This window comes from Hyperoodon ampullatus (genome assembly GCF_949752795.1).
Source record: "Hyperoodon ampullatus genome assembly, chromosome: 17".
NCBI classification, from domain to species: Eukaryota; Metazoa; Chordata; class Mammalia; order Artiodactyla; family Ziphiidae; genus Hyperoodon; species Hyperoodon ampullatus.
Genome location: NC_136930.1, coordinates 8,032,005 through 8,058,788, shown reverse-complemented (window position 1 = coordinate 8,058,788; position 26,784 = coordinate 8,032,005). Strand labels below are relative to the sequence as shown.

The window sequence follows — 26,784 nt, the reverse complement described above, 5'->3', positions numbered from 1 at the left end:
ACACTCACAAAAAGAGAAAAAGGAAAAGAAAACTACAAAAAAAAAAGGAAGAGGGCAACCAAATCAGTAAACAAATCTATCAGTGATAATAAACTCTAAATACTAAACTAAGATAAACATAAAACCAGAAGCAAATTAGATGCAGAAAGAAAACCCCAAGTCTCCAGTTGCTGCCAAAGTCCATTGCCTCAATTTTGGAATGATTCGTTGTCTATTCAGGTATTCCACAGAAGCAGGTACATCAAGTTGATTGTGGAGCTTTAATCTGCTGCTCCTGAGGCTGCCGGGAGAGATTTCCCTTTGTCTTCTTTGTTTGCACAGCTCCTGGGGCTCAGCTTTGGATTTGGACCTGCCTCTGCGTATAGTTCTCCTGAGGGCATCAGTTCTTCGCTCAGACAGGACGGGGTTAAAGGAGCAGCTGCTTCCGGGGCTCTGGCTCACGCAGGCGGGGGGAAGGGAGGGGCACGGATGCAGGGCAAGCCTGCGGCGGCAGAGGGCGGCGTGACGTTGCAGCAGCCTGAGGCGTGCCATGCGTTCTCCCGGGGAAGTTGTCCCTGGATCCCGGGACCCCGGCAGTGGCGGGCTGCACAGCTCCTGGGTGGGGAGGTGTGGATAGTGACCTGTGCTTGCACATAGACTTCTTGGTGGCAGCAGCAGCAGCCTTAGCGTTTCATGCCCATCTCTGGGGTCCATGCTGATAGCCGCGGCTCACGCCCGTCTCTGGAGCTCGTTTAGGTGGTGCTCTGAGTCCCCTCTCCTCACGCACCCCCGAAACAATGGTCTCTTGCCTCTTAGGCAGCTCCAGACTTTTCCCTGGACTCCCTCCCGGCTAGCTGTGGCACGCTAGCCCCCTTCAGGCTGTGTTCACGCAGCCAACCCCAGTCCTCTCCCTGGGGTCTGACCTCCGAAGCCCGAGCCTCAGTTCCCAGTCCCCGCCTGCCCCGGCGGGGTAGCAGACAAGCCTCTCGGGCTGGTGAGTGCCGGTCAGCACTGATCCTCTGTGCGGGAATCTCTCCGCTTTGCCCTGTGCACCCCTGTTGCTGTGCTCTCCTCCGTGGCTCTGAAGCTTACCCCCTCCGCCCCCCCGTCTCCGCCAGTGATGGGGCTCCTAGTGTGTGGACACTTTTCCTCCTTCACAGCTCCCTCCCAGAGGGGCAGGTCCCGTCCCAAATCTTTTGTCTGTTTTTTCTTTTTCTTTTTTTTTTTTTTTTTTGCCCTATGCAGTCTCATGGGGAGTTTCTTGCCTTTTGGGAAGTCTGAGGTCTTCTGTCAGCGTTCAGTAGGTGTTCGGTAGAAGTTGTTCCACATGTAGATGTATTTGTGATGTACTTGTGGGGAGGAAGGTGATCTCCACATCTTACTTCTCCGCCATCTTGAAGGTCCCCCCGCCAATCTGAGGAAATTTTATGAAAATAATTTACCTGCCCTTTCCTCTTGTTTTTTGGCCAGAGGCATTTCTCACTGATTGTTCAAACATTAATATTTAAAGGAACAGAATTCTGTATTTGAGATTAAGTTGTGTTTTTTAGCTAAGCAGTTACACAGAATGACTCAGGTAATATTGTAATAAGCAATACTTATTAAATAAGTGATACTTATTTTGGTTTTACTCTCTTTTTTGCAGATGACATCACCTACCAGGCATATGATGAGCAAGGTCTGAAAATGCTTCTTGACCTTAAGTTACCTACTTGTTTTAAAATCTACTCAAGAGTTTTGACTGTGACGTATGGAGAGTAGTATTTTAGCTATAAATATTATACCATAACTTAAAACATCCAAATGAATGGGTAGTTCTCAAAGAGTTTACTTGGGGAGATTGTCTACCTAATCCAGTGGTTCTGCCATTGCCTAAATTGTTTCTTAAATTCTTTGCAAGGTGCCTTAGGAAGTGGTTACAAATTATTCAAGAAAACACATCTCATTACTTTACAGTCATAGCTCTCTTTTAATGAAAAAGAAGTCCCATGCTTGAAAGACTACTTTAGTCAGAGTTTAACTACTCTAGCTGCTTCTGCAGATTAATTTTAGTTAAATAAAGATGACTGATCTGCCAGCATGGAGAAAGGTGTAGCAGAACTTCATTCAGGGCTTCAAGGCAGCATAAAGAAAATAGTTCTGGCCTCAGATTCTGATTTAGACAGTTAGAGCTCCTCTTGTTGCCCCAGCACTTCTCATGCTGTTTTATTAAACTCCGTGAAGTAGATTATGTTTTCACTACTTCCCAGATGAAAGAAGTAGGGTTCAGAGAATGTAAGTAATTTTGCATAAGTCCACATGACTAGGAAATTATAAAATAGCAATGGTGGGTCGTTTTTATTCTAATATCTTCAAAGATGACTCTGTAGAAGGAAAGAAGCCCATTGGGTATAACTGTCTGTGAAACAAGAAGGATGAAGAAATGTGTAGTGCTTGAGTCAGATATGGAGGACTTCCTATGTGCTGGATGGTTTTAGGGCTTGACATTCAGTTATGAATAATATAGAGTCTCTACTTGCAAAAAATTTGTGGTCTCATGTCAGCTGGTGAATCTCAAGTGAAGAAAATTAGGAAGGGCTGCATGTAGATCTAAGATGCTGATTTATTCATCATGTGATTTTAAAATTTTAGACCCTACCAAGATCACCATCCACAGTGGCTGTTCCTAATGGGATATGAAGGATCCCATTGGAGGAATCCTGCAGTCTATCTCTAGGGACTAGTATTTTTTTTTATAACTTGGCCACTACAATTGAATTTAGATTTTTTTTTTCAATTTTGAATTTGAAGGAGAAAATAGGAATTTGGAATTTAAAAGTTGCACGTAGATGTGGGATTTGAGATAGTTTTCTAATTTCTGCCGGTCACTGTGGTGTTTTTCTAAATATGCTGGAAAGAACATGTTTGGAATGCAAACTGCAGACTAGATCTAGAGAATTTAAAAATCAAATTTGCAGGAAGTGTAAAATTAGATAAAATGCTAAAAAAGATGTTGTGAAAGTAAAGATATTTTCATAGGAAGAATGTCATAATAAATATAATTTAAAATGTCAACAGGGTAAAAATATGACCTGAGGGGTCATCAAGTTTTGATGAGATACTTTGAATTACCTTGTTATAGAACATAAACTTTTTCAAATCAAATAGATCTAAGAGAACAAAGGATTCTTCATTATGTGCTGAAAAGATACCTTTGTGCAGTTCAGGAACCCAGATGGGGAAACCAAGTGACCAAATATATATATATTATATACACACACACATATATATATACATATATATATTATGTATATATATATATACACACACGCACACACACACACATATATATATAAAGCTGTAAGTCGGGTGAAAAGAAAACCGTTTTTCAGTCGGAGAACAGAGTATATTCTGTATTAAACGTTCCAAATTGTAGGACCTGGAAAACATAAAGCTTGTTAAGGCTGTAGAGGGAACCGGCTTTCCACATAAAAAATGTCCTGGAAAGCATTAAGCCTACATTGGAAACACCTGGCAAATGACAGTACAGTCTTACCATCTAATTGATTTATTTATTCACACACTGCATATACTACATATGTATCACGTAGCCTGTGTCCAAAATGTAGGACACTGGGGCAGTTCCAGTGAAGAACACACATGGCTCGTATTCTCATGGACTGTGTATTTTAGCAGCAGGGTAGAAATTATACAAATCGTTTTAGTTTAGTATTCAGTTACAATTACATTAAGTACTGATAAGAATGAGTGTAGTGTACAACAAGAGTATAAAGTGGCCCTACCTAGTTTGTGGACCAGGGAAGGCTGAAGTATGAGCTGAAGAGTAGAACAATTGACAAGGCCAGGGGAAAGGATGCTGGAGCGTAGAATGAAGATGCTGATGGGGAGATGTGTCTGGAGTGCTGAGCATAAGAGAGACTGGGGCTGAGACTGTGAGATGGTCTGGATCCAGAGGTCAAGGACGTTCATCTTCACCTTGGGACACTTTTCTAGGGCAGTGCATTTTGTAAGGATTGATCTGTCTACAACGTAGCAAATAGATTGGAGAGACAAGAGTAGATGTGGGGAGGGAATTCCTTGGTGGTCCAATGGTTAGGATTCCACACTTCCACTGCAGGGAAGCTAAGAATTCCACAAGCTGCGCCACGCAGCTAAAAAAAAAAAAAAAAAATGTAGATGTGGGGAGACCAGTTAGGTTACTGCAGTTATCCAAACTTGATCTTTGCTGAGTCACATCTCTGCCAAACGAGGCATCAGAGATGAGTTTCAAGAAAGGCATGTTCAGCCATGTCCTGGGCTGCTGAGGACCCACCCAAGTGAGCACTGAAGACCTTCCTTGGACCTCGTGCTATGGAGGCCTCACCGGTAACCTTGGCAAGAACTGTTTGCAGTGGACAGAAGTTGGACAGAGATGATAGTGGTTTCAACCAGGGTGGTGGCAGTGAAGGTGAATGGAAGTGGACAGAGCTGAGAAGTAGAAGATAAAGTTGGCGGGGATGGATGTGCAAGTGTAGCTGGGGAGAGAGAGCAAGGTGTCGGGAACCACATCCACTGTTGTGCTTATGCCCCCAGTGGTTGGGGTGCTTTTTCCTAAAACGGTGAGACTGGAAAACAGGCTTGGGGCCAGAAGGTCACGAGTACAGTCTGTACATCCTGATAGTGCCTGTTGAGCCATCCAAGGGGAGATACCCAGTTAGCTGATGGATGGTGTTTGGATCTCAGAAGTCTATTCGTAGCTGAGGTTGAGAATCATCAGAATATGCATTGTGATTGAAGCCAAAGGCTGACATCATTTAAGGAGAGAGGAGAGAGCAGGAATAGAGGAGGATCTATGGCTGGACTTTGACGAAAAGCAACATTTAATGCCTGGTAAGAAAAAGGTGATGTGATGAAGGTGGGGAAGGCGAAAGGAAAGACTCAAAGGAGAGTACGGTCACGTTGGAGTCCAAGGACAAGAGTGCTTGTAAAGGAAGGAGCTGCTAGGAGACCTGATACAGTAAAGGCAGGAAGTGTCCATGGGGTTAAATGAGTGCTCATGGGAGGTCTTAGGGGAGCATTTTCAGGGATGTGATCAGGGCCGGAAGACAGACTGGAGTGGGTTGAGGAGAGGAAGTGAGGAGACAACATGTGCAAATGACTCTGAAGAAATTAGATTGTGAAATGGAGGAAGGAGAGGGCAGGGAGAACCTATGATGGAGAAGAATCTGAAAAAGTATATACACACACACACACACACATACATGTATAACTGAATCACTTTGCTATCCATCTGAAACATTGTAAATCAACTATACTTCAATAAAAAATAAAGGACATAATAAATAAATGAATTAAAGTAACAACAAAAAGAAAAGACTTGTTTGTTTATTTGTTTTTCAGTTGATAGACTTGAGCATATTAAATGCAGGCACCGTTCAGGGTGACAGAGTGCGCAAACATTCACTGCTCCTTTGTCTTTCAGATGCCACCAAAAGGATAGAAAGTGATCTGTTAAAAATTATCCCCTGCTCTACTGGAGCCCTAGTAATAATATCTGAAACACAGTAGATGTTCAAATTTTTTTCTTTATTAAATGAACAAGGAGAATATATTTGTAACTGTGCTAGGAAAACAACACAGTTTGCTCTTAGGGTAGCAGAAATTTTCAGGCATTTTGGAAGATGGAAAAATAGGGATCAGGCTGACTAGGAAAGCAGTGAGCCAGCCAGGATGAGGGGAGACGGCAGCCGAGACAAGGGTCTCCTTTGCAGTGGAGCAGAGAGAGATGAGCCTGGACTGTGGTTAAGGTAGTGGATTAAGACCTGCCCGCAGAACCCTCTCTCTCAGGGACTGGAGGCAGGCCATTTGCCCCGGGTGAAAGGTCCGAGCATTGCTCCCTAAGCAAAATAGAGAGTCTGCCTGGTAAAAACTTGGACCCAGAGTGATAAGCGGGTTGAGCCCCGGTGACTCAGAGCCTCCACTACAGTCACGAAGCAAATAAAAAAATGAAATTCATTATCACTCCGGGGTAAACAGATTACTGGATCCAGGTAAAAAGTGACTGGGGAGGAACTTTAATTTTCCCCATTTTACAAGAAGGAAGCATATATAATTGCTCCTCTGGCTAAAAGTGGCTGCCCTGCAATTTGAATCCAGGCCTGTTTTACTCCATACCAAACTCTCCCCAACTCTGTAACCTGCCGCTTCCCAGTGACTGAGACCCAGAGGTTCAAAGATAAATTAGACATTGAACCATACCACAAATGTTGTGTTTTAATGGGAGTTATACGGTGCTAAAGGATTATTTTTTCTGTGTACTTTGCAGCATTTGAGCCATTGGAAAATGAAGGGACACAAAGTTCAGGTAAGATATTTGTCTAAGCAGGTGTTTCCTGCAAGTCAGCTCCCCTTGTATTTGTGAAAATGAATATAGCTTGTGGAACAAAGGCTCCATAGCACAGGGAGATCAGCTCGGCGCTTTGGGACCACCTAGAGGGGTGGGATAGGGAAGGTGGGAAGGAGGCTCATGAGGGAGGGGATATGGGGATATATGTATACATATAGCTGGTTCACTTTGTTATACAGCAGAAACTAACACAACATTGTAAAGCATTTATACTCCAAAAAAGATAGATTTAGTCAGAAATACAAGACATTCTCAAGTCACCAAGGAAGTAACTGGATCATGTTGACATGTTTATTCCCTGTTTATGGTGTAAGTTTTATGTCAGCAGGGATAATACCAGCCTATTGATGTATTCTTTGAATATAATTTAGAAATTAAAGTTGATATTCTAGTGAGTGTCTCTATGAGAAGCCCCAATCTAAAAAGAGCCAAATTTAGGTCTGAGTGGAAATGTTCATTTAAGGACCTAGTGAAGATGAGTTAATGTAAGACATGTTTGCTTTTTTTTAGATAAAGCTGTAGATGACTCAAACACAATTTTAGAAGGTAAGTTAATTTTATAGACATGGTTTTACTTTTTATATTAAAATTATGTTCATTTCTTCAGTAAGCACTTATTACACCTTACTATTAGCTGTCTTTACAGTGCTCAGGGGCTAGGAGTGAATAAGAGAGTTGGAATTCTGTTTTCACTGCAGCTGGAACTCTAGTGGCCAAAGAGATGATGAAGTAATGAAAGATTATGCGAAGTGCAGTGATGGAGATAAAACCAGGATCGTATAGTAGAAAGTAACTTGTTAGGGTGAGGAGGGCCACCCTAAATAGGAGGAGGTGGTCTTGTGAGAAGGAGTTATCCATGGGCAGAGGTGGGTTGAAATGGTAGGAGTGTAAATCGATACAGCCACTATGGAAAACAGTATGGAGTTTCCTTAAAAAACTAGAAATAGAACTGCCGTATGACCCAGCAATCCCACTACTGGGCATATACCCTGAGAAAACCATAATTCAAAAAGAGACATGAACCACAATGTTCATAGTTGCGTCCTTTACATTGTTACTCAGCTGGAAAAAACTTTTTTTGAACCTGAAGGATTTGTTTCAGAAAAATAAAACCTGTTACATATATTACATAGTGGTGCTTCGACACGACTTAGATTTCTGTAGTTCATAACAGTTTGCAAAGCTCGTTCCCATATACTGTTTCCATTGTTTCTCACCATAGGCACTGAAGAGGAGGCTGGGTAAATAGCATTGTACTTACTTTACAAATGAAGGGCTGAGAGCCTGAGGTGAGGTCAGGTGGCTGCCCGGGTTCCAGCTAGAGTGGCTGGGCTGGTCTTCAACCCAGCGTTGGGGCCGGCAGTTGACCCTGGAGTCTGTGTGCTCACAAGGAACATGTCATGGGGAATTTTGCTCATGAGATAATCTTAGAATTGATTTATGAGCCACTAATTGTAAGTTTTCAGATTAAATGTTACTGCTTCTGAGCTTGGTTAGACAGAGTACAGTCAACTGAATTGGAGAAGGTGGGGAGGGGGAAGGGGAGAGGAAGAGAGGGGATGCTAGAACTTCCCTCATTGTCCACTTCACTGCTGGGAGAGACCCCAGCACAGGAGCTGTGGGCCGCTCTGTCTAAGCTGATCATCCGTGGAGCAGGCTGGATGGCACTCAGGTTTTCTCCCACCTCCTATTACTCAGTTCTCTATGGAAAATATCACTGAGTCTGTTTTCTTATTCAATTAGAATTAGAAAATGGAAACTCAGAATCCCTAGAAAGAACTTCATCCAACCCAACCCACATATATTGTTTTATATAAAAGAACTAACCACACAATATGCAACTTGGCTTTGCCTTTTTTGTATTAGAAATACAGTTTTTCTGAAACCATTTCCTCTAAGATCAGGAACAAGACAGGGCTGCCCACTCTCACCACTATTATTCAACATAGTTTTGGAAGTTTTAGCCACAGCAGTCAGAGAAGAAAAAGAAATAAAAGGAATCCAAATCGGAGAAGAAGAAGTAAAGCTGTCACTGTTTGCAGATGATGTGATACCATACATAGAGAATCCTAAAGATGCTACCAGAAAATGACTAGAGCTAATCAATGAGTTTGGTAAAGTAGCAGGATACAAAATTAATGCACAGAAATCTCTTTCATTCCTATACACTAATGGTGAAAAATCTGAAAGGGAAATTAAGGAAACACTCCCATTTACCATTGCAACAAAAAGAATAAAATACCTAGGAATAAACCTACCTAAGGAGACAAAAGACCTGTATGCAGAAAACTATAAGACACTGATGAAAGAAGTTAAAAATGATACAAACAGATGGAGAGATATACCACGTTCTTGGATTGGAAGAATCAACATTGTGAAAATGACTATACTACCCAAAGCAATCTACAGATTCAACGCAATCCCTATCAAACTACCAATGGCAGTTTTCAGAGAACTAGAACAAAAAATTTCACAATTTGTATGGAAACACAAAAGACCCCGAATAGCCAAAGCAATCTTGAGAACGAAAAACAGAGCTGGAGGAATCAGGCTCCCTAACTTCAGACTATACTACAAAGCTACAGTAATCAAGACAGTATGGTACTGGCACAAAAACAGAAATATAGATCAGTGGAACAGGATAGAAAGCCCAGAGATAAACCCACACACATATGGTCACCTTATGATTGATAAAGGAGGCAAGAATATACAATGGAGAAAAGACAGGCTGTTCAGTAAGTGGTGCTGGGAAAACTGGACAGCTACATGTAAAAGAATGAAGTTAGGGCTTCCCTGGTGACACAGTGGTTGAGAGTCCGCCTGCTGATGCAGGGGACACAGGTTCATGCCCCAGTCCGGGAAGATCCCACATGTGGAGTGGCTAGGCCCGTGAGCCATGGCCGCTGAGCCTGCGCGTCCAGAGCCTGTGCTCCGCAACAGGAGAGGCCACAACAGTGAGAGGCCCGCGTACCGCAAAAAAAAAAAAAAAAAAAAAGAATGAAATTAGAACAGTCCCTAACACCATACACAAAAATAAACTCAAAATGGATTAAAGACCTAAATGTAAGGCCAGACACTATAAAATTCTTAGAGGAAAATATAGGCAGAACATTCTGTGACATAAATCACAGCAAGATCCTTTTTGACCAACCTCCTAGAGAAATGGAACTAAAAACAAAAATAAACAAATGGGACCTAATGAAACCTAAAAGCTTTTGCACAGCAAAGGAAACCATAAACAAGACGAAAAGACAACCCTCTGAATGGGAGAAAATATTTGCAAATGAAGCAACTGACAAAGGATTAATCCCTCAAATATACAAGCAGCTCATGCAGCTCAATATCAAAAAAACAAACAACCCAATCCAAAAATGGGTAGAAGACCTAAACAGACATTTCTCCAAAGAAAATATACAGATTGTCAACAAACACATGAAAGGATGCTCAACATCACTAATCATTAGAGAAATGCAAATCAAAACTACAATGAGCTATCACCTCACACTGGTCAGAATGGCCATCATCAAAAAATCTACAAACAATAAATGCTGGAGAGGGTGTGGAGAAAAGGGAACCCTCTTGCACTGTTGGTGGGAATGTAAATGGGTACAGCCACTATGGAGAACAGTATGGGGGTTCCTTAAAAAACTAAATAGAACTACCATATGACTCAGCAATCCCACTACTGGGCATATACCCTGAGAAAACCATAATTCAAAAAGAGTCACGTACCACAATGTTCATTGCAGCTCTGTTTACTATAGCCAGGACATGGGAGCAACCTAAGTGTCCATCGACAGATGAATGGATAAAGAAGATGTGGCATATATATACAGTGCAATATTACTCATCCATAAAAAGAAACGAAATTGAGTTATTTGTAGTGAGGTGGATGGACCTAGAGACTGTCATACAGAGTGAAGTAAGTCAGAAAGAGAAAAACAAATACCATATGCTAACACATATATATGGAATCTAAAAGAAAAAAGGTTCTGAAGAACCTATGGGCAGGACAGGAATACAGACTCAGACATAGAGAATGGACTTGAGGACACAGGGAGGGAGAAGGTAAGCTGGGACGAAGTGAGAGAGTAGCATTGACATATATACACACTACCAAATGTAAAATAGATAGCTAGTGGGAAGCAGCCGCACAGCACAGGGAGATCAGCTCGGTGCTCTGTGACCACCTAGAGGGGTGGGATGGGGAGGGTGGGAGGGAGATGCAAGAGGGAGGAGATATGGGGACATATGTATATATATAGCTGATTCACTTTGTTATACAGCAGCAGAAACTAACACACCATTGTAAAGTATTTATAGTCCAGTAAAAATGTTAAAAAAAATCATTAGGGATGAACTGCAAAAAAAATACAGTTTTTCCTAAGCCTTTTAATCAGCCAGTAGAGGGCGTAACAGAGGCTGGTCAGGGAATTCCTTCTGCTGGGCAGTGGGGCTCTGGATTGTACGCCTCTGGCACAACCTGCAGTTTCTATGTTCCTGCGGCACTTGAGTGGACAGTGAGAGGAGACTTGTCATCTTCACTCGCCCACCAAACTTCTCTTCCTTTGTCTTCCCCCATCTTGGCTGGTTGCATCAATAAGTCCTTGGCTTCCCAAACCAGAAATGTGGGTGTTGTCTCCTCTCCCCCTCTCTCTATAGCTAATCCCAAGTCCTGTTGGATCGTCTACTTAAACATTTCTCAAATTCCTTCTTTCCTCTGAAGCTCTAGTAATGTAGCTCATCAACTTCTTGGACAATGGCAGTAGCCTTCTAGCCAGTATTCTTAACTCCATGCTTGTCCCCTTCAAATCCATCTTTCACAGCGTCACTAGGGTGATCTCTTCAGAAGTACACATATGGCTGTGTCAGTCCTGTGCTTAAACCCTTCTCTGTCAGTAAGGTTGCTTTCTGCTGCAGGTAACAGAAAACTGAATTTGAATTGGCTTAAGCAGTAAAGAGACGGGGCAGATCATTGGGGGCCTTGGAGGACCTAGGAAGGAATTTGGATTTTTTTCTAAGTACAGTGAGAATCTATGGAAATACTTGTGAGATATGACATAATCTGATCTATGTTTTGAAAGATTACTTGTACTCTTGGAGAATGGATTGGATGGACCGAGAAGGGAAGCAAGGGACCACCCTGTTAGGAAATTATTGTGTCTTAATCCAGAGAAGGGATCATGGTGGCCTGGAGGAAGACTGTGAAGTGGAAATGGAGGGGAAAGTTTTAAACTTGAAATGTATTTTAGAATTACAACTGATGGAACTTTCTGATGGTTGTGAAGTAAAGAGGAATCAAGGGGGCCTTTGGTTTGATTTGAATAACTGTTGGATGTTAGGGCTGTTTACTGAGAAGAAATGACTTTCTTTCCTGGTTTAGGGAAGAAAATCAAAGATTCCATATTAGATATTTTATGTTCAGGAATTATGTGAGATACCCAGGTGGAGGTGTCAAGTAGGGAGTTGGATATGCCAATCTGAGCTAGATGAGTGAGATCTGAGGTGGATATGAATGCTTGAGAGCCATCACCATGGAGATGGTGTCAGTTCCATGGAAATAGATCATTTTGGAGGTGAGTGCAGCGGGAGTAGACCAGCAGTTCCAGGAATGAGCTCTAAGGAATCCCAATATTGTGAGGTTTGAGGGAGCATGCATAGCCAGTGAGACAGGAGGAAAACCAGCAGGGAAAGATGGTAAAGAGCAGAAGGAAGGAAGGAAGAGTATGTTCTGTGATACTGCCATTGGAATTTCAGGACTTGTGAAGCATCGATCGCATTTGGCAATGTGGAGAATGTCGGTGATCTTAGCAAAAGCTATTTGAGTAAATTGATGGGGGTCAAAACCATACTGCAGTGGGTTTACAAAGTCCTGGAGTAAGACAGAGTAGGTAGCCTGTATCAATAGGCAAAACTTTCAGGTTGTGCTAATATAACGAATTATTTCTTTTAAAAAATCTTCTTGTTATATCATTACCAAAATACATTTCAGATAAGTTTGTTAAATGTACATGTTTTTCAGAATAAATTTGGATGAAAATTTATCACAATAATAATGCCTCTCTTAGTATAACATCAGGGATGAAGATAACAACGGATGTGGTAATACTTTATGATGCATACAAGTTTTTCAAATATACCTAAAATGACAAAAGTAAAAGAAATTCTGAGAAAAATATTGGTCAAGTTGGTAAAGCGCTAACATGTCTCTAGATTATTAAGAACCAAATAAATAGGCAAAGCATTAACAAGCCAGTCACAACACAGAAAGCTAGTAAACATTCATGGCTCTGCCACTAGAAGAAGGAACTCTTCCAGAAGCTTAACAGGGATCAGGGAGAATATGTGTGATATTCTTCTGTTTCCTTTTTACTTTTATCTAAAATATTTCCAGCTGTTTTGAGCATGTATCATTCTTAAAAGTAGAAGCAAAGTAATGCAAGAAGAAAAATGATTAAAATAGCTGCATAAATATTTTGAGTTTTAGAAAATGCTAATAAAAATTCCTCCGTTTGACCAAAGCCTGTTAAAAATCTTGAGCAAAGGGAAAGCAGATACAATCTTACATCTCGATTACGGTAATGTTACAGGGGTTGTTAGGGATGAAGATGTAAACATGTGATGTAATTTTATAGAGTGAATCAGGTCAATATATCATATCACTGTTGAGTGGTGAGGCTTACAGTTTCCTTAGTTGTAAGTAGGTTGAAGTAGCCAAGGAAAAAGACTAGATGTTAACATTCATATCCACATTTCTGGCTAGTTTTAGAATATGTTACCTTGAGTATTATTTTTCAAAAACAACTTTATTAAAGATAGTGATATATTTTTAAGATTCTGTTTCAATTTAACTTTTTGTGCCATTAACAAGAAATGAGGTGCTTTAAATGTCTTTCCTCAGCTTCCGTATCAAGTCTGATGCAAAATTGTGGTGAAAACTTGGGTTTTAGTTCATATCTCCTTTGCCAGACTGAGTTTTGAGGTCAGTCAGTTAGGCAGATAATGTTTTAAAGCCTGTAGTTCGGGACAGTTGAGAAATATACAACATTTTACGAAGTTATAGCTAATTTTTCTTTGTTGGGATGGTGGAAAAACCTAATGTTTTATGATAATTGCAATTGAACACCGAAAAAGTCTGTAAAAATGATCACTGTAACTTAAAGATCAGTGGTCTGTATTTTAAATACTGGTCAGCAATCTGTAATGCAGTGTTTTATGATTTATTTATTTTAGAGATGCACGTGCCCCCTGCAGAGAAACAGCGAGAAGTACCACCAGGTATGGCATTTTGTCAGATGTATTGCTTTTTCCTTTTTTGTTTAATTTAAAAGATGCTGCTGATACACTAGATGGAATAACTCTATGAAGAGTAGCATTCCCGAGGGAGGAGGATTAATTATACCTAAATTCAAAAAGAAAATGTTCTGTGTTTTCGTCAGTTGAGCCAAAGTAATGGGAAATAGACATCAGACTGCGTCTAGTACATATTTGTTGAGCTAGAATTTGAGGAGTATTCATGATCAAAGTACTGTATGATTGTTGCCATTATAGATGGTGATAGTAGTGGAAGTTAGGTAGGCTTTTTTTTTTGATTGACAGGCTATTTGATGGAGGATGTGGAATCAGACTTGCCTTCGGATAAAAGTTTAATAGTGTTTAAATTAGTGACATTAGTCCTCCTCCTCCCCCTGTCTTCCCCGAGAGCACCCTTGTGCCCTGCGTGACCCGGGCAGTGCTTCCTGCCAGCCCACTGTGTTACACCCGTCCCTCTGCTTTTCCCTCCCTTGCCCTGTATGTCCCTTTCATCATCAGTGAGTTTAAACTCATCATCAATGAGTTCAACCAAGGCCTGTGCTTTCAAATGCGTTTTAGAGATGACATTAACCATACGTGCAGTCAGAAATTAACATAGAAACCTCTCGCTTTCAAAGTGGGAAAAAAATGTTTCATTAGGAGAGGATTTTCCAACACCTCTTTCCCAAATGTATTTCTTCTTGTTTCTCTGTTTTATTTCCATTTGTTTTCTTTCTGTGTCATTTATTGGTTCAATTTTTACTCACATTTTTCACATTATGCTTAATGTGAATTCTGTAGCAATGATGTACATTCATATTACTGATTTTGGTAGAAATAATTGTGCCTTCCAAAATTTATTGAAATACTAAACTTCAAGAGGAAAAAAACCTTTTATAATCAAAGAGTGTTTTTAGTTACACCACAGCTCATATTTGCTTATTTAACAGTTGGGATGTTTTAGATTTTGATAGTTGTTGTATGTTGTGCATTTAAAATATATACGAATACTAAAGGAACTGCATTGTTGGTATTGTGATATGAGTGAGAAAAGAAATCCATGGAGAAATTGATCTTTTACAAGATGACTACTGGGCATATGTGTATATTTTGTGTTTAGGAGAGATGCACAGAGCAAGGAAGGTTGATGTTTCTGTCCTGCTTTTGTAATTTCCTCTTCGTTGTTGAGCAGTGCTTCACAGAGTGCCTTGTTTCTAACCTGAGGATTCAGGGCAGGTTACTGGATTTGCATCTTGATTACTATCCATTCCTCTAAAGAAAATCGTTTTATAAGTATTCCTAAAAGTAACGAGTTTCTACAACACTGACTTTTTTCTAGTTAAAGTTGATATTTTTTAATATTTACCTGACTTGAATGAAGGTATGAAACGTAATAATATTTTCTGACCAAAAGGTTCTGTGCTTCTACTTTGGTGTTTTTAAATGAAGCCCAAGAATTTCCTTGGAACATAAATACAAAATACTAAGTGGCTGGGGGGCTGGAATAAGGTGCTTTTTTTGGATGAGATGTTTAACAGCTGAAGTAAGTGAAAATGAAGATTTGATTCATATGCATACTTCCTGACACATAATGAGCTCCCAGTAAATGGTGGCGTGGCTCTCATTGTTTAGCAATTAATTAGCCTGATCTCTGAGGTGGATCAAGAGAAGCTAAATTCTGAAAGACCTGATCAAGGAGTTGTAACCTGTCAGTTGTAATGCATTTGTCTTACATTCTGGTGTCATAAAAATTTGAGTGATGCACCCCATGGCTGTAGTTTGACCTTTACCAAAGAGGATATGAGGCGGAGAGTCAGCAATAATTATTTGTAATGATTGCACTGGGTTTGCTTATTTCCTATTCTCTTCTTAGTCTTACTTTATATTACATTTTTTAAATTATTCAATCTTACAAAAGAATAATATTCATAAATCAGTCTATTTTGTACAATAAGGTGACTGCTTTTGCAACAGTGTTGAATTATGTGATGCAGGAACTGAGGAAACAATCGTGGGACCCATTTCCTCACTACCTTTCAATCTTTAAAATTCCTTATTCAGTGGAAAACGCAAACTGAGGCCCTCTGCAAAATGCTGGATATCGTTTTTGCCTGGCCCTCAGAATCTAACTGATGATTACTTTGCCTTCCCCGATCTTTCTATGACTAGGTTATACAATCTTAATATTGCGTATTAAAGTTTCTAATAACATACTTATCGCTGCAATAATCCCATGGGGTGGGAGTTGTCTTAATTTACTATTGTATCCAGCCACCTACCAGGAGACAGAGAGTGCTAACTTTTCTTAAGCATTATGTATGTCATGCTATTCTAGACACACCCATGAATTAACTCCCTTAGTAAATATTTCCAGTAGCCCAAGAGGTAGACATGCTGTTATCTCCATTTTATAGATGAGAAAACTGAGGCACAGCAAGGCAGAGGAACCTGTCTGACGTCTCAGAGCCGACAAGTGGAGAGCTGAGTTTGATTGTTGCATTTTGGCTCCAGAGTTCACACACTCAGCTTCTGTGCTCTAGAGGATTTCACATAAATGAAGGCCTAAAAGCTGATGCGTTTTGAGAGCCGTTTTGATGTGATAAAAGCAGAGATATTGTATTCTTTGGCATCTTTTTCTTAACATGCATTAGCACTTCACTTACGACTCAGAAATGTTGAAGATTAATTATGATTCATTGTGGAAGTTAGTTGTCCAATAATTTAAACTTTGCCATCTTTTGTTTATATTTATAAGTGCTTTGCTGGCATACTTTTGGCAAGGATGTAAAAAGTCAATCCTAAGAACTGATCATTCTAATATCAATTAGAAGTCAATCATTTTCAATCTGTGTTTTTTTAAAAAATTGATTTTGGAATCTCTGCTCCTTTAGTGGGTTTTCACCTTTGTCCTCAAAGTCATATTTTTACTTGAAATCATACAGCATATTTCTAGCAATATGACAGCATAAACATACATAGCACAAATTGAATGGCTTATGAAGGAATCGCTTAGGAAATTAAATTTCCTGCCGAGCAGTACTTTAAGGCCATTTGACTAACTGGGTCCTTTAACGATTTTTCTGTCATGGCATGCCAGAAAAAAAACTTAACAGTTATGTCTTGTGATGATAATCATGCTATTTGAAATGAAGATATGTGAGCCTCTGTGTTTCTGGGTAGGTCTCCTTGCTCTTGTCTCTCTGCAAATGGAGATAACATTTGTAACTCATCTCACGTTTGAATATTCTAGCAGTGGTGATGGTTTCACTCCGTTGCATCTGTCCAGAGCTGTCACCCATGACTCCCCTGTCACCCAGCATTTTCTAACACTGACCAATAAGACGCACAACCAGCTTTAGGCTGTCAGCACTAGAGGTCTTAGCTTACTCATATCATTGTTACTGATTTGATCATTCATCTGTTCAAGAAATACATATCAAGCAACTCCTATGGTACAGGCTCTGCCCCGGACAGTGAAGACACACAGTGAACAATACAGTCCCTGTCTTGTAGCGGTTCACAGACCTGTGGGTGTACAGCTGGGGACAGCAACCAATACGGCGCCATTAACTTCTCAGAGTGGTACACAGGGCAGCACCCAGAGGAGGGGGAACTAACCCAACTTCGGGGCCCGGAGTGCAAGCGTGAGGCAGGGCCTCCCACGTGTGGTCGTGCTGGAGCGGAGCCTTGAGGAGCCGCTGGAAGTGAAGGAGCTGGCACGTCGGGGGTGGGCACGGCAAGTGCTTGCAGCACAAAGACCAAGGTGGTGTGCCAGGTACAGGTGTTAAGAAGACAGTGTGGATGGGCAGGCGGCGCTTCTCGGAGGATCCCGTAAATGATGTTTGCGAATTTGAACGTGGGCCTGAAAGTGCAGGGAAGCAGCAGAAAAATTCCAAGCCTAGGAGTCGTGTGATCAGATCCAGATTTGAACAGAGGAGGTCCTGTGAGGAGGTGGAGACCAGTCAGGGGGCAGATGTGTTCGTCTAAGCAGAGGTGGTGGGACCTGGAACTGGTGGCAGGGATGCAGAGTGGGGATGGATTTCACAGACCTTGGAGGTGGAGGTAATTTGGTGGGAGGGGCTGGTTGAGGGGGAAGAGTCGAGCTTGATTCCTGTGCTTCTGGCTTGAATGGATAATGATGGAACCTTAATGGGGATACAGAAGGCGGGAGGAACAGAGGGTAGCAGAGACCACTGGCCTGAATTTGGAGATGCTGGGTTTGCAACTTGGTGGACTGCTTCTGAGTGGAGACTTATTCTTTTTTTTTTTTTTTTTTTTTTTTTTTGCGGTATGTGGGCCTTGCGCTGTTGTGGCCTCTCCCGTTGCGGAGCACAGACTCTGGACGCGCAGGTTCAACGGCCATGGCTCACGGGCCCAGCCGCTCCGCGGCATGTGGGATCTTCCCGGACCGGGGCACGAACCCGTGTCCCTTGCATCGGCAGGCGGACTCTCAACCACTGCGCCACCAGGGAAGCCCTGGAGACTTATTCTTATATGTAGGGGCATAATTTCAGTCATTCAAAATTGTAACTGAGCTTTTACGTTATCTGCCTTGTTATCAGTACTCATACTTTGAATACGTTCCCATGGTCTCCAGGATTTTTGATTGCACAGGTTACAGAAATGCTTATTCCTCACAGTCCAGCTAATGGTTAAATTCTAAGAGGACCTGAGGTCAAACCCATCTTTTAAAACTCTTTCTGTTGAGGTGTAATTTACACACAGGGCGGTGCTCACATGTTGAGGGTACAGTTTGATGGACTTGTACGTGTGATACATTCTTGTACCCACTACACAGAGTTCTTCCAGCCCCTGGAGGTCTCTCCCTCTCCCCTCCCCCAGTAACGCGCCCACAAATGATAACTACTGTTCTGACCTGTGTCATCATAGATCGATCTGCCCATCTTTGAATTTGATTGAATAGAACCGCAAGTAAACACACACATATACATATATACACTTTTTTTGTGACTGGTTTCTGTTGCTCATCATTATGACTGAGTTTCATCCACTTTGATATTTATAGTTATTGGTTTTATCACTGCTATTTACTGTAATATTCCATTTAAAAATTCCATTCTATGTTATGGCTGCAGGGGCTGTTTCTAGTTTGGGGCTGTTATGAAGAAAGCGATGTGAATATTCTTATACATGTCTTTTGGTAGACAAACATTCATTTCTGTTGGATGCACCAAAGTATACATATAATTTCCAGTTACTTCTCATTAGCACCAAATAAGTCTGCTTACCTAAAAATTTCTGTTTACACACACACACACGTATGCACACATGTAGACAGATACATAGGGAAGGAAGGAAGAGAGGGAGGGAGGGAGGAAGGAAGGAAGGATCACAATCCAGCTTTAGAAATTATATCAAACTTTGACTGGGCCTTTATGTGCACAAACTCCTTTTTTACTCTAATTGTAACATAGATCCAATGCTGTGGTAGTAAAATAAATCAGACACTAGAGTTCGGAATAAGAAAATATTTGTTGAAAGTTGGACAGGAATGAATTTTACTTCTTTTAAAATACTGTATACTTTTTTTACCAACCACTTATACCTTCAATAACATTAAAATTGATATAAGATTATTAAAGTCACATATTTTAACTGCAGCTTACAGTATCCTGTTGCCCCTTGAAAATCCTTCCTATATTTGTGTTTCAAATGCCATCCTAGATTCCCTCCCCTCTACTGCATTTCTTTTTAATACAGTGAAAACATGGATGGGAGAAATTTAATGCTTGTATTTCTCAAAAGAATGACATTTTTAAATTCCGTTGTAATTCTCAGATGCTCTAGAGAACCTCTGATTTTCATTAGCTTTGCAACGAAAGTAGTAAGAACTACTTTCATAGTAGTAGGTCCCCCAGGGACTACTCTAGGTAGTGAATCATTCTGTTACCCTGTTGCTGTTAAAAACAACAACAATACAAAAAAAAAAAAAGCATTTACTTCTGTTGGTGGGTTTTTTAAAAGTAGAGTAAAAATGAAGCAGTTTCACAGTCTATGTCTAGTTGGTCCTTTAATTTAGATTTCCCCTTATTTTTGCAGATACTTAAAGCTTCAGAAAGGCTGCCCCTACCACCACAGGAGGACCAGTTTACCCATACGCTGCAAAAGATGGCTGGGATAGATCTTGTGAAGTAATTTCTGAGCAGACCAAGATCTTTGGGAATGAACACTAAAGATGTTTTGAATGAACCATGGTCCACTGGCATTTTAGTGTATTTTTTTTTAGAAACAAAAAATCACATGTGATGTTACATTCCTGCATGTCCTTTTCTGATAGCCTTAGTGGATCCATTGGATTTCTTTTCTTTTTCCTTTTGTGACACAGCTTTTAGTCTTACCTGCATTTATGTGTTTTTCAGACAATAGTTAATAATCGTATTGATGATGTAGCAGCATTTGTCATGGCAGGGTTTTAATATCTCTTATCCGTAATTAACACTATGTTGGGCTGACTTGTATACACTGTGTGAAACATGATTTAAAACCACTAAGAGTGTCTTAAAGACACTGATGGGGTCATTATTAGCTGTGAAGATTTGCGTTGTATATATCTGCAGCAATACCTTTATAAAAAATTGCTACATTAGCTTCAAGTATTCAGGGTAAAACTCAACATTTAAGATTCCTGTAGCTTTTAGCTTGTTAATTAGAAAAATTTTTAATTTCAATAAAAGTTTAAATTATCATGGTTAATTTATTTTTCAAAATAAGGGGGGAAAATTATTGTTAGGACGCAGGGGAAAGGAATGGCCTGTTATATCACGCAAAAATGCTTTTCCGCACCTCGGAGTGATTGTAGAATAGCTGTAGTCCCGTGAGTATTTGTTTAAATTTTACAAAGTCTCTTATCAATTACTGGTGCATAACGTAAAGGTTGTTCTGCCTTTGGCTGGTTAAGTAACGCCCGTACAACGCCGAAGCCTGCTCTGTGTATAAAAGTCCACAGGGCCTCTGGCTGGGTGATGTAGGGTGTGTGAAAAGTGCTCACAAGCCAGAGGCCCGCTGCTGTTTGACAATGAGCCTTTTCCTTTCCACACTGAAGCATTTCTTCTATTTTTAGTGTGAGTAATTTGTGGCTCAGAAATAGCTGCCGTGATGAAAATACTCATTTGTTAGAAAAAAAAGGTAGCTACACCCTCATTTTGAAAGGACCCTGAGCTATAAAAAAAAAAACAAAACTCTAAGAAGTGGTTTCATTTATGTGTCCGGGGAGCTCTTGATCATGTTCACATTGTTTTAAGATAAAGTGACATTTTTTTCTGCTTTTAGGGTTAAAATCAAAGGGATTTTATATTTTTATCATTAGAGGTCATCGGTACAATGTAGTAAGTTATGCTGAACCGTAGTGTAGTGAAACCCAAAGTCTTATGTTAGTAAAGAAGCAATAATTTTCTAAATCTGTGATCTGGGTAATACAGAGTTGCTACTCAGAATCTCATAAAGGTCTTACTCCGTATTCTGAATTATAGAACACTACTTTTTATAAAGCCATATTTTTTTAGGGAAACTTAGGAGTGACATAGAACAGATAAATGCGTAGAATAAATTTTGCTGGATTTTTGTATATAATCATCTCTAGAACTCTGGACATTGAGGATTTTGAGGATTCATTATGCTGTGGTCAACTTCAAATAACTTTCTAATTCCAAATATCTCAATGAATGAGCCTTGTCTTTACAGATATATGCCAAGCTGGGCAACATCAATGGATTTTCTAAAAATAATGTAATCGTCTTCTGTTGAATGTTATTTGAGTGCAATAAAATGCAGAATTCTTCTCTACATTGTCATTATTTTGAAGTATATTATTTTTTGTTTTGTTACATGACAAAATTCGTTCATTTTATACTTACTAGTATTTTAGAATATTACAGCATTTTTGATGACTAAAAGCACAAAGGTGTACCTTCAACCTCTTTCTTAACCTATTTCTAGTAGGTAATGTTTATTTATTTTGTTTAACATTTACTATTATGCTACATTTTGGGGAGCAGAATGAAAATGAAATAGCCCCTGCATCCATCCTGTGTAGGTTTTTTTTTTTTTTTTTTTTTGTGGTACGCGGGCCTCTCACTGTTGTGGCCTCTCCCGTTGTGGAGCACAGGCTCCGGACATGCAGGCTCAGCGGCCATGGCTCACGGGCCCAGCCGCTCCGCGGCATGTGGGATCTTCCCAGACCGGGGCACGAACCCGCGTCCCCTGCATCAGCAGGCAGACTCTCAACCACTGCGCCACCAGGGAAGCCCTAGAGTTCCCTTTTATGTATGGACTGCCCACTGTTGGAATATACAGAGCATGACTAACGTAGTATTGTTGTAGAGTGTGGCCTTCTGAATCGGTCTTAATTGTTCTGCAACCCCTGGCAAGATTCCTTACCCTCTCTAAGCCAGTTGCCTGATCTACAGAATTAAAATTACCTTTCAGAGCTGATCGAGTTAAATGGGATCATCTGCATTGTTTAGAACAATGCCTGGCAGACAGTTAAATTTTAATAAATCCTTTTCCTTTTTGGCGCATCGAGGGCCATTTGAGGTCTCGCAGGGAAGCCTATGTGGAAAGAGTAAAGTAAAGCAAAGTCACACTTTATTCTACTGCAGATTTCTATTCTACTAGCAGAATGCTAGTGAGGTAAGCTGGATCTCTTAGAAAACTTTACCTAAGCTAAATTTAAGCACTGAAAACCCGAGAAGCTAAAATTCCCTGCTCTGTGTGTTTTCCACACCCAAACACGAGTCTCAGATCTCAGCATGCTGATGTGAGGTAGGGCAGAAGAGGACCCAGCCGAGAGCTTTCGCCCCGGGGCCGGAATGGTTGGACTAGGCCTTCTTAGGGCAGCCTCTCGCCTGCCCTGGGTATTGCATTGCAGGAGATACAAACACGGCGGCCCTGATTCCTGGGAGCGCACCTGGCCAGGGCCCTCCCACACCTATTTAAAAGGTGACCAGTTCAATCCACTCCTCCTTCCTTGGTTTTCCCCCAGGGGCAGGAAGATTTGTGGAGAGCCCTAAACTTTTCTTCATGACCAGCACCTACCCGTCTTCTCTAGTCAACTTAGAATCTTGCATTTTATGCTTGATTTTTAAAATTACACTAACCATGTGTCAGGTAACAGATTACTGGGAGTTGTGGAGACTCCCAGCCCTCCTGCAGGCATTGCTGGTACCGCAGAGAGAGCTCCTTGGAGATCGAGATGTTTGATGCTCTTCTTCTATCCTGTATCCCTGATGCCTACAAGAGTGCAGCTTACTAACTGATGTACTGCCTGTACTGATAAGGAGCGTATATTAATAAGATCAGAAATTCTAGAAAGTTCAGTAGTGATCTAGAAGTCTTTTTATTTTATATCCTCATACCTCCTGCAGCACTGGCTAGTGTGTATACAGCCATCGTTATAAAACCCACTCTTTGCAAAAGTCAAGACCTGCACTTCTCTTTCCCTTCGTTTCCCATGCAACAAAAGTAGAGGCTGGCACAGGAGAAAGAACATATGCTTTGGGCTGGTGTGCACCACTGACCTTGAGGACTTGGACCCTCTACTGTCTCAGCGTCCGCTTCCTCCTCTGCACGAAGAAGGAGATAAGACCTTCTGCAGAGGGTGTCGGGAGACAAGAGACGTGCCTTGTGCTTGGCACCAAGCTGGCACACTTTAGTCAGTTTGCTTCCTCTCGCCTGGGGTCTCAAAGGAGAAAGACACTTGATGGATAAAAATCCCCCTTGCATCAGGAGCCTGCCTCAGACTTACTTCTCACCTCCAAAAAAATGAAATGGTTTATATGAATGAATGTGGGAAACTGGGGATGAAAAAATCCAATGATCATGACTGCAACCCTGAACGCACCCTGCACGGCACCCGCACCCTCTCACATCTACTCTGGGGAAAGGATGGAATCTATGACATTTAAAAAATTAAATTATTTATTTTTGGCTGTGTTGGGTCTTCATTACTGCACATGGGCTTTCTCTAGTTGCGGCGAGCGGGGGCTGCTCTTCGTTGTAGTGTGTGGGCTTCTCATTGCGGTGGCTTCTCTTGTGGAGCATGGACTCTAGGCATGCGGGCTTCAGTAGTTGTGGCACATGGGCTCAGTAGTTGTGGCTCACAGGCTCTAGAGCGCAGCCTCAGTAGTTGTGGTGCGCGGGCTTCGCTGCTCCGCGACGTGGGATCTTCCCGGACCAGGGCTCGAACCCGTGTTTCCTGCATTGGCAGGTGGATTCTTAACCACTGCGCCACCAGGGAAGTCCCTGGAATCTATGATTTTTTTTAATCAATCTCCCAACTTCTGCCCCATCCCCACTGGAACTCACGCATACACAGCATTCCTAGGAATTCTCAAAGACTAGATAAGTACCTACTGGGACAGAAATTAACTGGTCTACCTTGAAAATTAACTAGATCCTACTAAACAAAAGGCCAGATAGGAGGTTATAAATGCAGAAATGAGCTTGTTTACAGTCAGGTCATGTGCTGTAGTTCCCTGTCTGTGGTGGATGTTCTTCGGCCTGTCCAGGTTCTTGGTGGGTTTCGCTGTGCTCGGCAGCCCCATCCATTGGTGGAGAGACACTAGCTGTGATTAACTTAGTGAGAGGCTGATACAGCCTCTCCTCAGCAGGTGAGCTATAGCACACCTGCGCTCAGTGTGGGCATCCCCAGTGGGTCACCTGTGGATGTATGAAGTCCTTGAGGAGTGAGGCTGGTGTTCCCGGTAGGGTGGCATGCTGCATTCCTTTAAAGCACACAGTGCCTGTTATAAAGTAGTATATGGCTTTAGGAGACAATAAAAATATTGGACAGGCCTTGAGGAGGGCTTCTCCTGACCCAGTTTGCACCCACAGGGGCACTTACTGTTGGTGGAGATGACCGCCCCCCCACCGCCAGGAACATAGACCAGGAACATTCAGCCTGGTGTCCAATACCTACTTACTGCTCGGCAACTTTTATAAGTTATTCAGATGCTTAATATTTTATAACAAATCGCAAGTGTAAAGAATTCAGGATTTAGGAAAATTGAATTGTTTGCCCAGAAATATTTTTCTTTTTTTTTAAATTGAAGGGTAATTAATTTACAATGTTTTGTTAGTTCCAGGTATACAACAAAGTGCTTCAGTCATATATATATATATATATATATATATATATATATATATATATATATATATATATATATAATTTTTCAGATTCTTTTCCATTGTAGGTTATTACAACATATTGAATATAATTCCCTGTGCTGTACAGTAGGTTCTTGTTGTTTATCTGTTTTATATACAGGAGTGTGTATCTCTTAATCCCAGAAATATTGTTCTTAAACGATATTTATTTGAATTCATTTAAAGATAGTCCTGTAATTTGAGATATTGAATCATGACTCTCACAGTACTTATTTTGCTTTGTCTTTTCAGAAACAAATAAGAAAACAGATGATCCAGAAAAAAAGGAAAAAGGTGAGATTATCAAATCAAAAACGTTTCAAGTATACGTAGGGAAAAGTTATTGTATCAATACTATCCATGAATAACATGATTTTATTTTATATCACTAGTTAAAATAAATTGCTAGTGAGTTGATTATTTCAATGATTTTATCAACAGACATTAATATTCTACATAAACATTAAAAGCTAAGGCTCTGGAGAGAGGTTGGCTTCTAATCCTGGTTTTGTCATTCACTGTACATGCATCTTGAGAATTACTTAGCCTCTGTGCCAGTTTCCTCTTCTGTGTTATGGGAATAATAATAATAGTACCAACTTCCAGGAACTGTTTCCACAATAGTAATTAAATGAAAATATATGTGAAGTTCTTAAAGCAGTGTCTAGTGCAGGGAACGCACTTAGAAATGTTAATTATTATTGTCACCTTTGTTGACACCTGTGCTAAGTAGAGAGATCCAAAGATTATTAGAACGTGTTCTTTTTTCAAGGAACTCTGAATTGTTGGAAAGAAAGGCATGCAAACAGTTACATCCATATAGAAAACGTCATCTCTGCCTTCTGAGAACTTGTTACAGAGGCATTCTAATAAATTTAAGAATGGCGTAGAATTTTAATTCAACTCTCACAAAGGTCGTTAGAATGAGGAGCTATTAAATTTGTAGTTAAATTTATAAATATTTTATGGATGATCATAGAATAGTGTTTATACTTTTAGAGTCAGTTGAATGATAAAATCGTCAATGATTAAACATTATTGGAGTTTCAGGCATGGCTTTAATTTGTAGTGATAAAAGCAGTGTTTACACTTAAAAGATACCGTTCGAGTAAGGTCCAAGATCTTACTTACTCAGTATGTAAATACTCCTTGAGTATATGGAGTTACTGGCCTGTGGCCATTATTTTATAGCCCTTAGGCTGGGAACCAAGCATTTAGCTCATGCATTTTTTTTTCTGACTGGTTGTTTTTAATTTTATATTAAAGTGATATACAGGTCTAATTTTTAAAGTGTGACTTCTACAGAAAAACAATATTCTTCTACCCTACTACCCCCTATCCATGAGTCCCATCCCAACATTTTTAGTTGCTTCTTCTAGTACTTCCCTACGCATTTCTTTTTTTTTAATTGAAATACAGTTGATTTACAATGTTGTGTTAATTTCTGCTGTACAGCAAAGTGATTCAGTTATACATTTATATATATTGTTTTTTAAAATAGTCTTTTCCATTATGGTTTATCATAGGATATTGAATATAGTTCTCTGTGCTCTACAGTAGGACTTTGTTGTTTATTCATTCCATATATAATAGCTTAAATCTGCTAACCCCAACCTACCAATTCATCCCTCCCCCTACCCCCTTTCCCTTGGCAACCACAAGTCTGTTCTTTATGTCCGTGAGTCTGTTTCTGTTTCATAGATAGGTTCATTTGTGTCATAGTTTAGATTCCACTTTTAAGTGCTATCATATGGTATTGGTCTTTCTCTTTGTGACTTCACTTAGTATGATCATCTCTAGTTGCATCCATGTTGCTGCAAATGGCATTATTTCCTTCTTTTGTATGGCTGAGTAGTATTCCCTTGTATATATGCACTACTCCATTGTACATATCTACTACATCTTTATCCATATATCTGTCAATGGACATTTAGGTTGTTTACACCTACGCATTTCTAAATAAC

General features: G+C 40.5%; 1 protein-coding gene across 3 annotated transcripts in view; it reads left to right on the top strand.

Moving 5' to 3' along the window:
• The window catches only part of ASPH (aspartate beta-hydroxylase), a gene marked incomplete at its 3' end in the record, with an annotated part of 214,081 nt that overhangs the window by 80,975 nt on the left and 106,322 nt on the right, over positions 1-26,784 (top strand). The window contains exons 12-16 of one of the 3 annotated variants that reach the window (XM_079722787.1): positions 1,625-1,657; positions 6,284-6,322; positions 6,875-6,910; positions 13,598-13,642; positions 25,073-25,114. The exons of 1 other annotated variant lie outside the window; for it this stretch is intronic. In XM_079722787.1, coding sequence (XP_079578913.1) covers positions 1,625-1,657; positions 6,284-6,322; positions 6,875-6,910; positions 13,598-13,642; positions 25,073-25,114 — 195 coding nt within the window. The remainder of the gene's footprint in view (positions 1-1,624; positions 1,658-6,283; positions 6,323-6,874; positions 6,911-13,597; positions 13,643-25,072; positions 25,115-26,784) is intronic. One more of the 3 variants, XM_079722784.1, reaches the window with a different exon arrangement.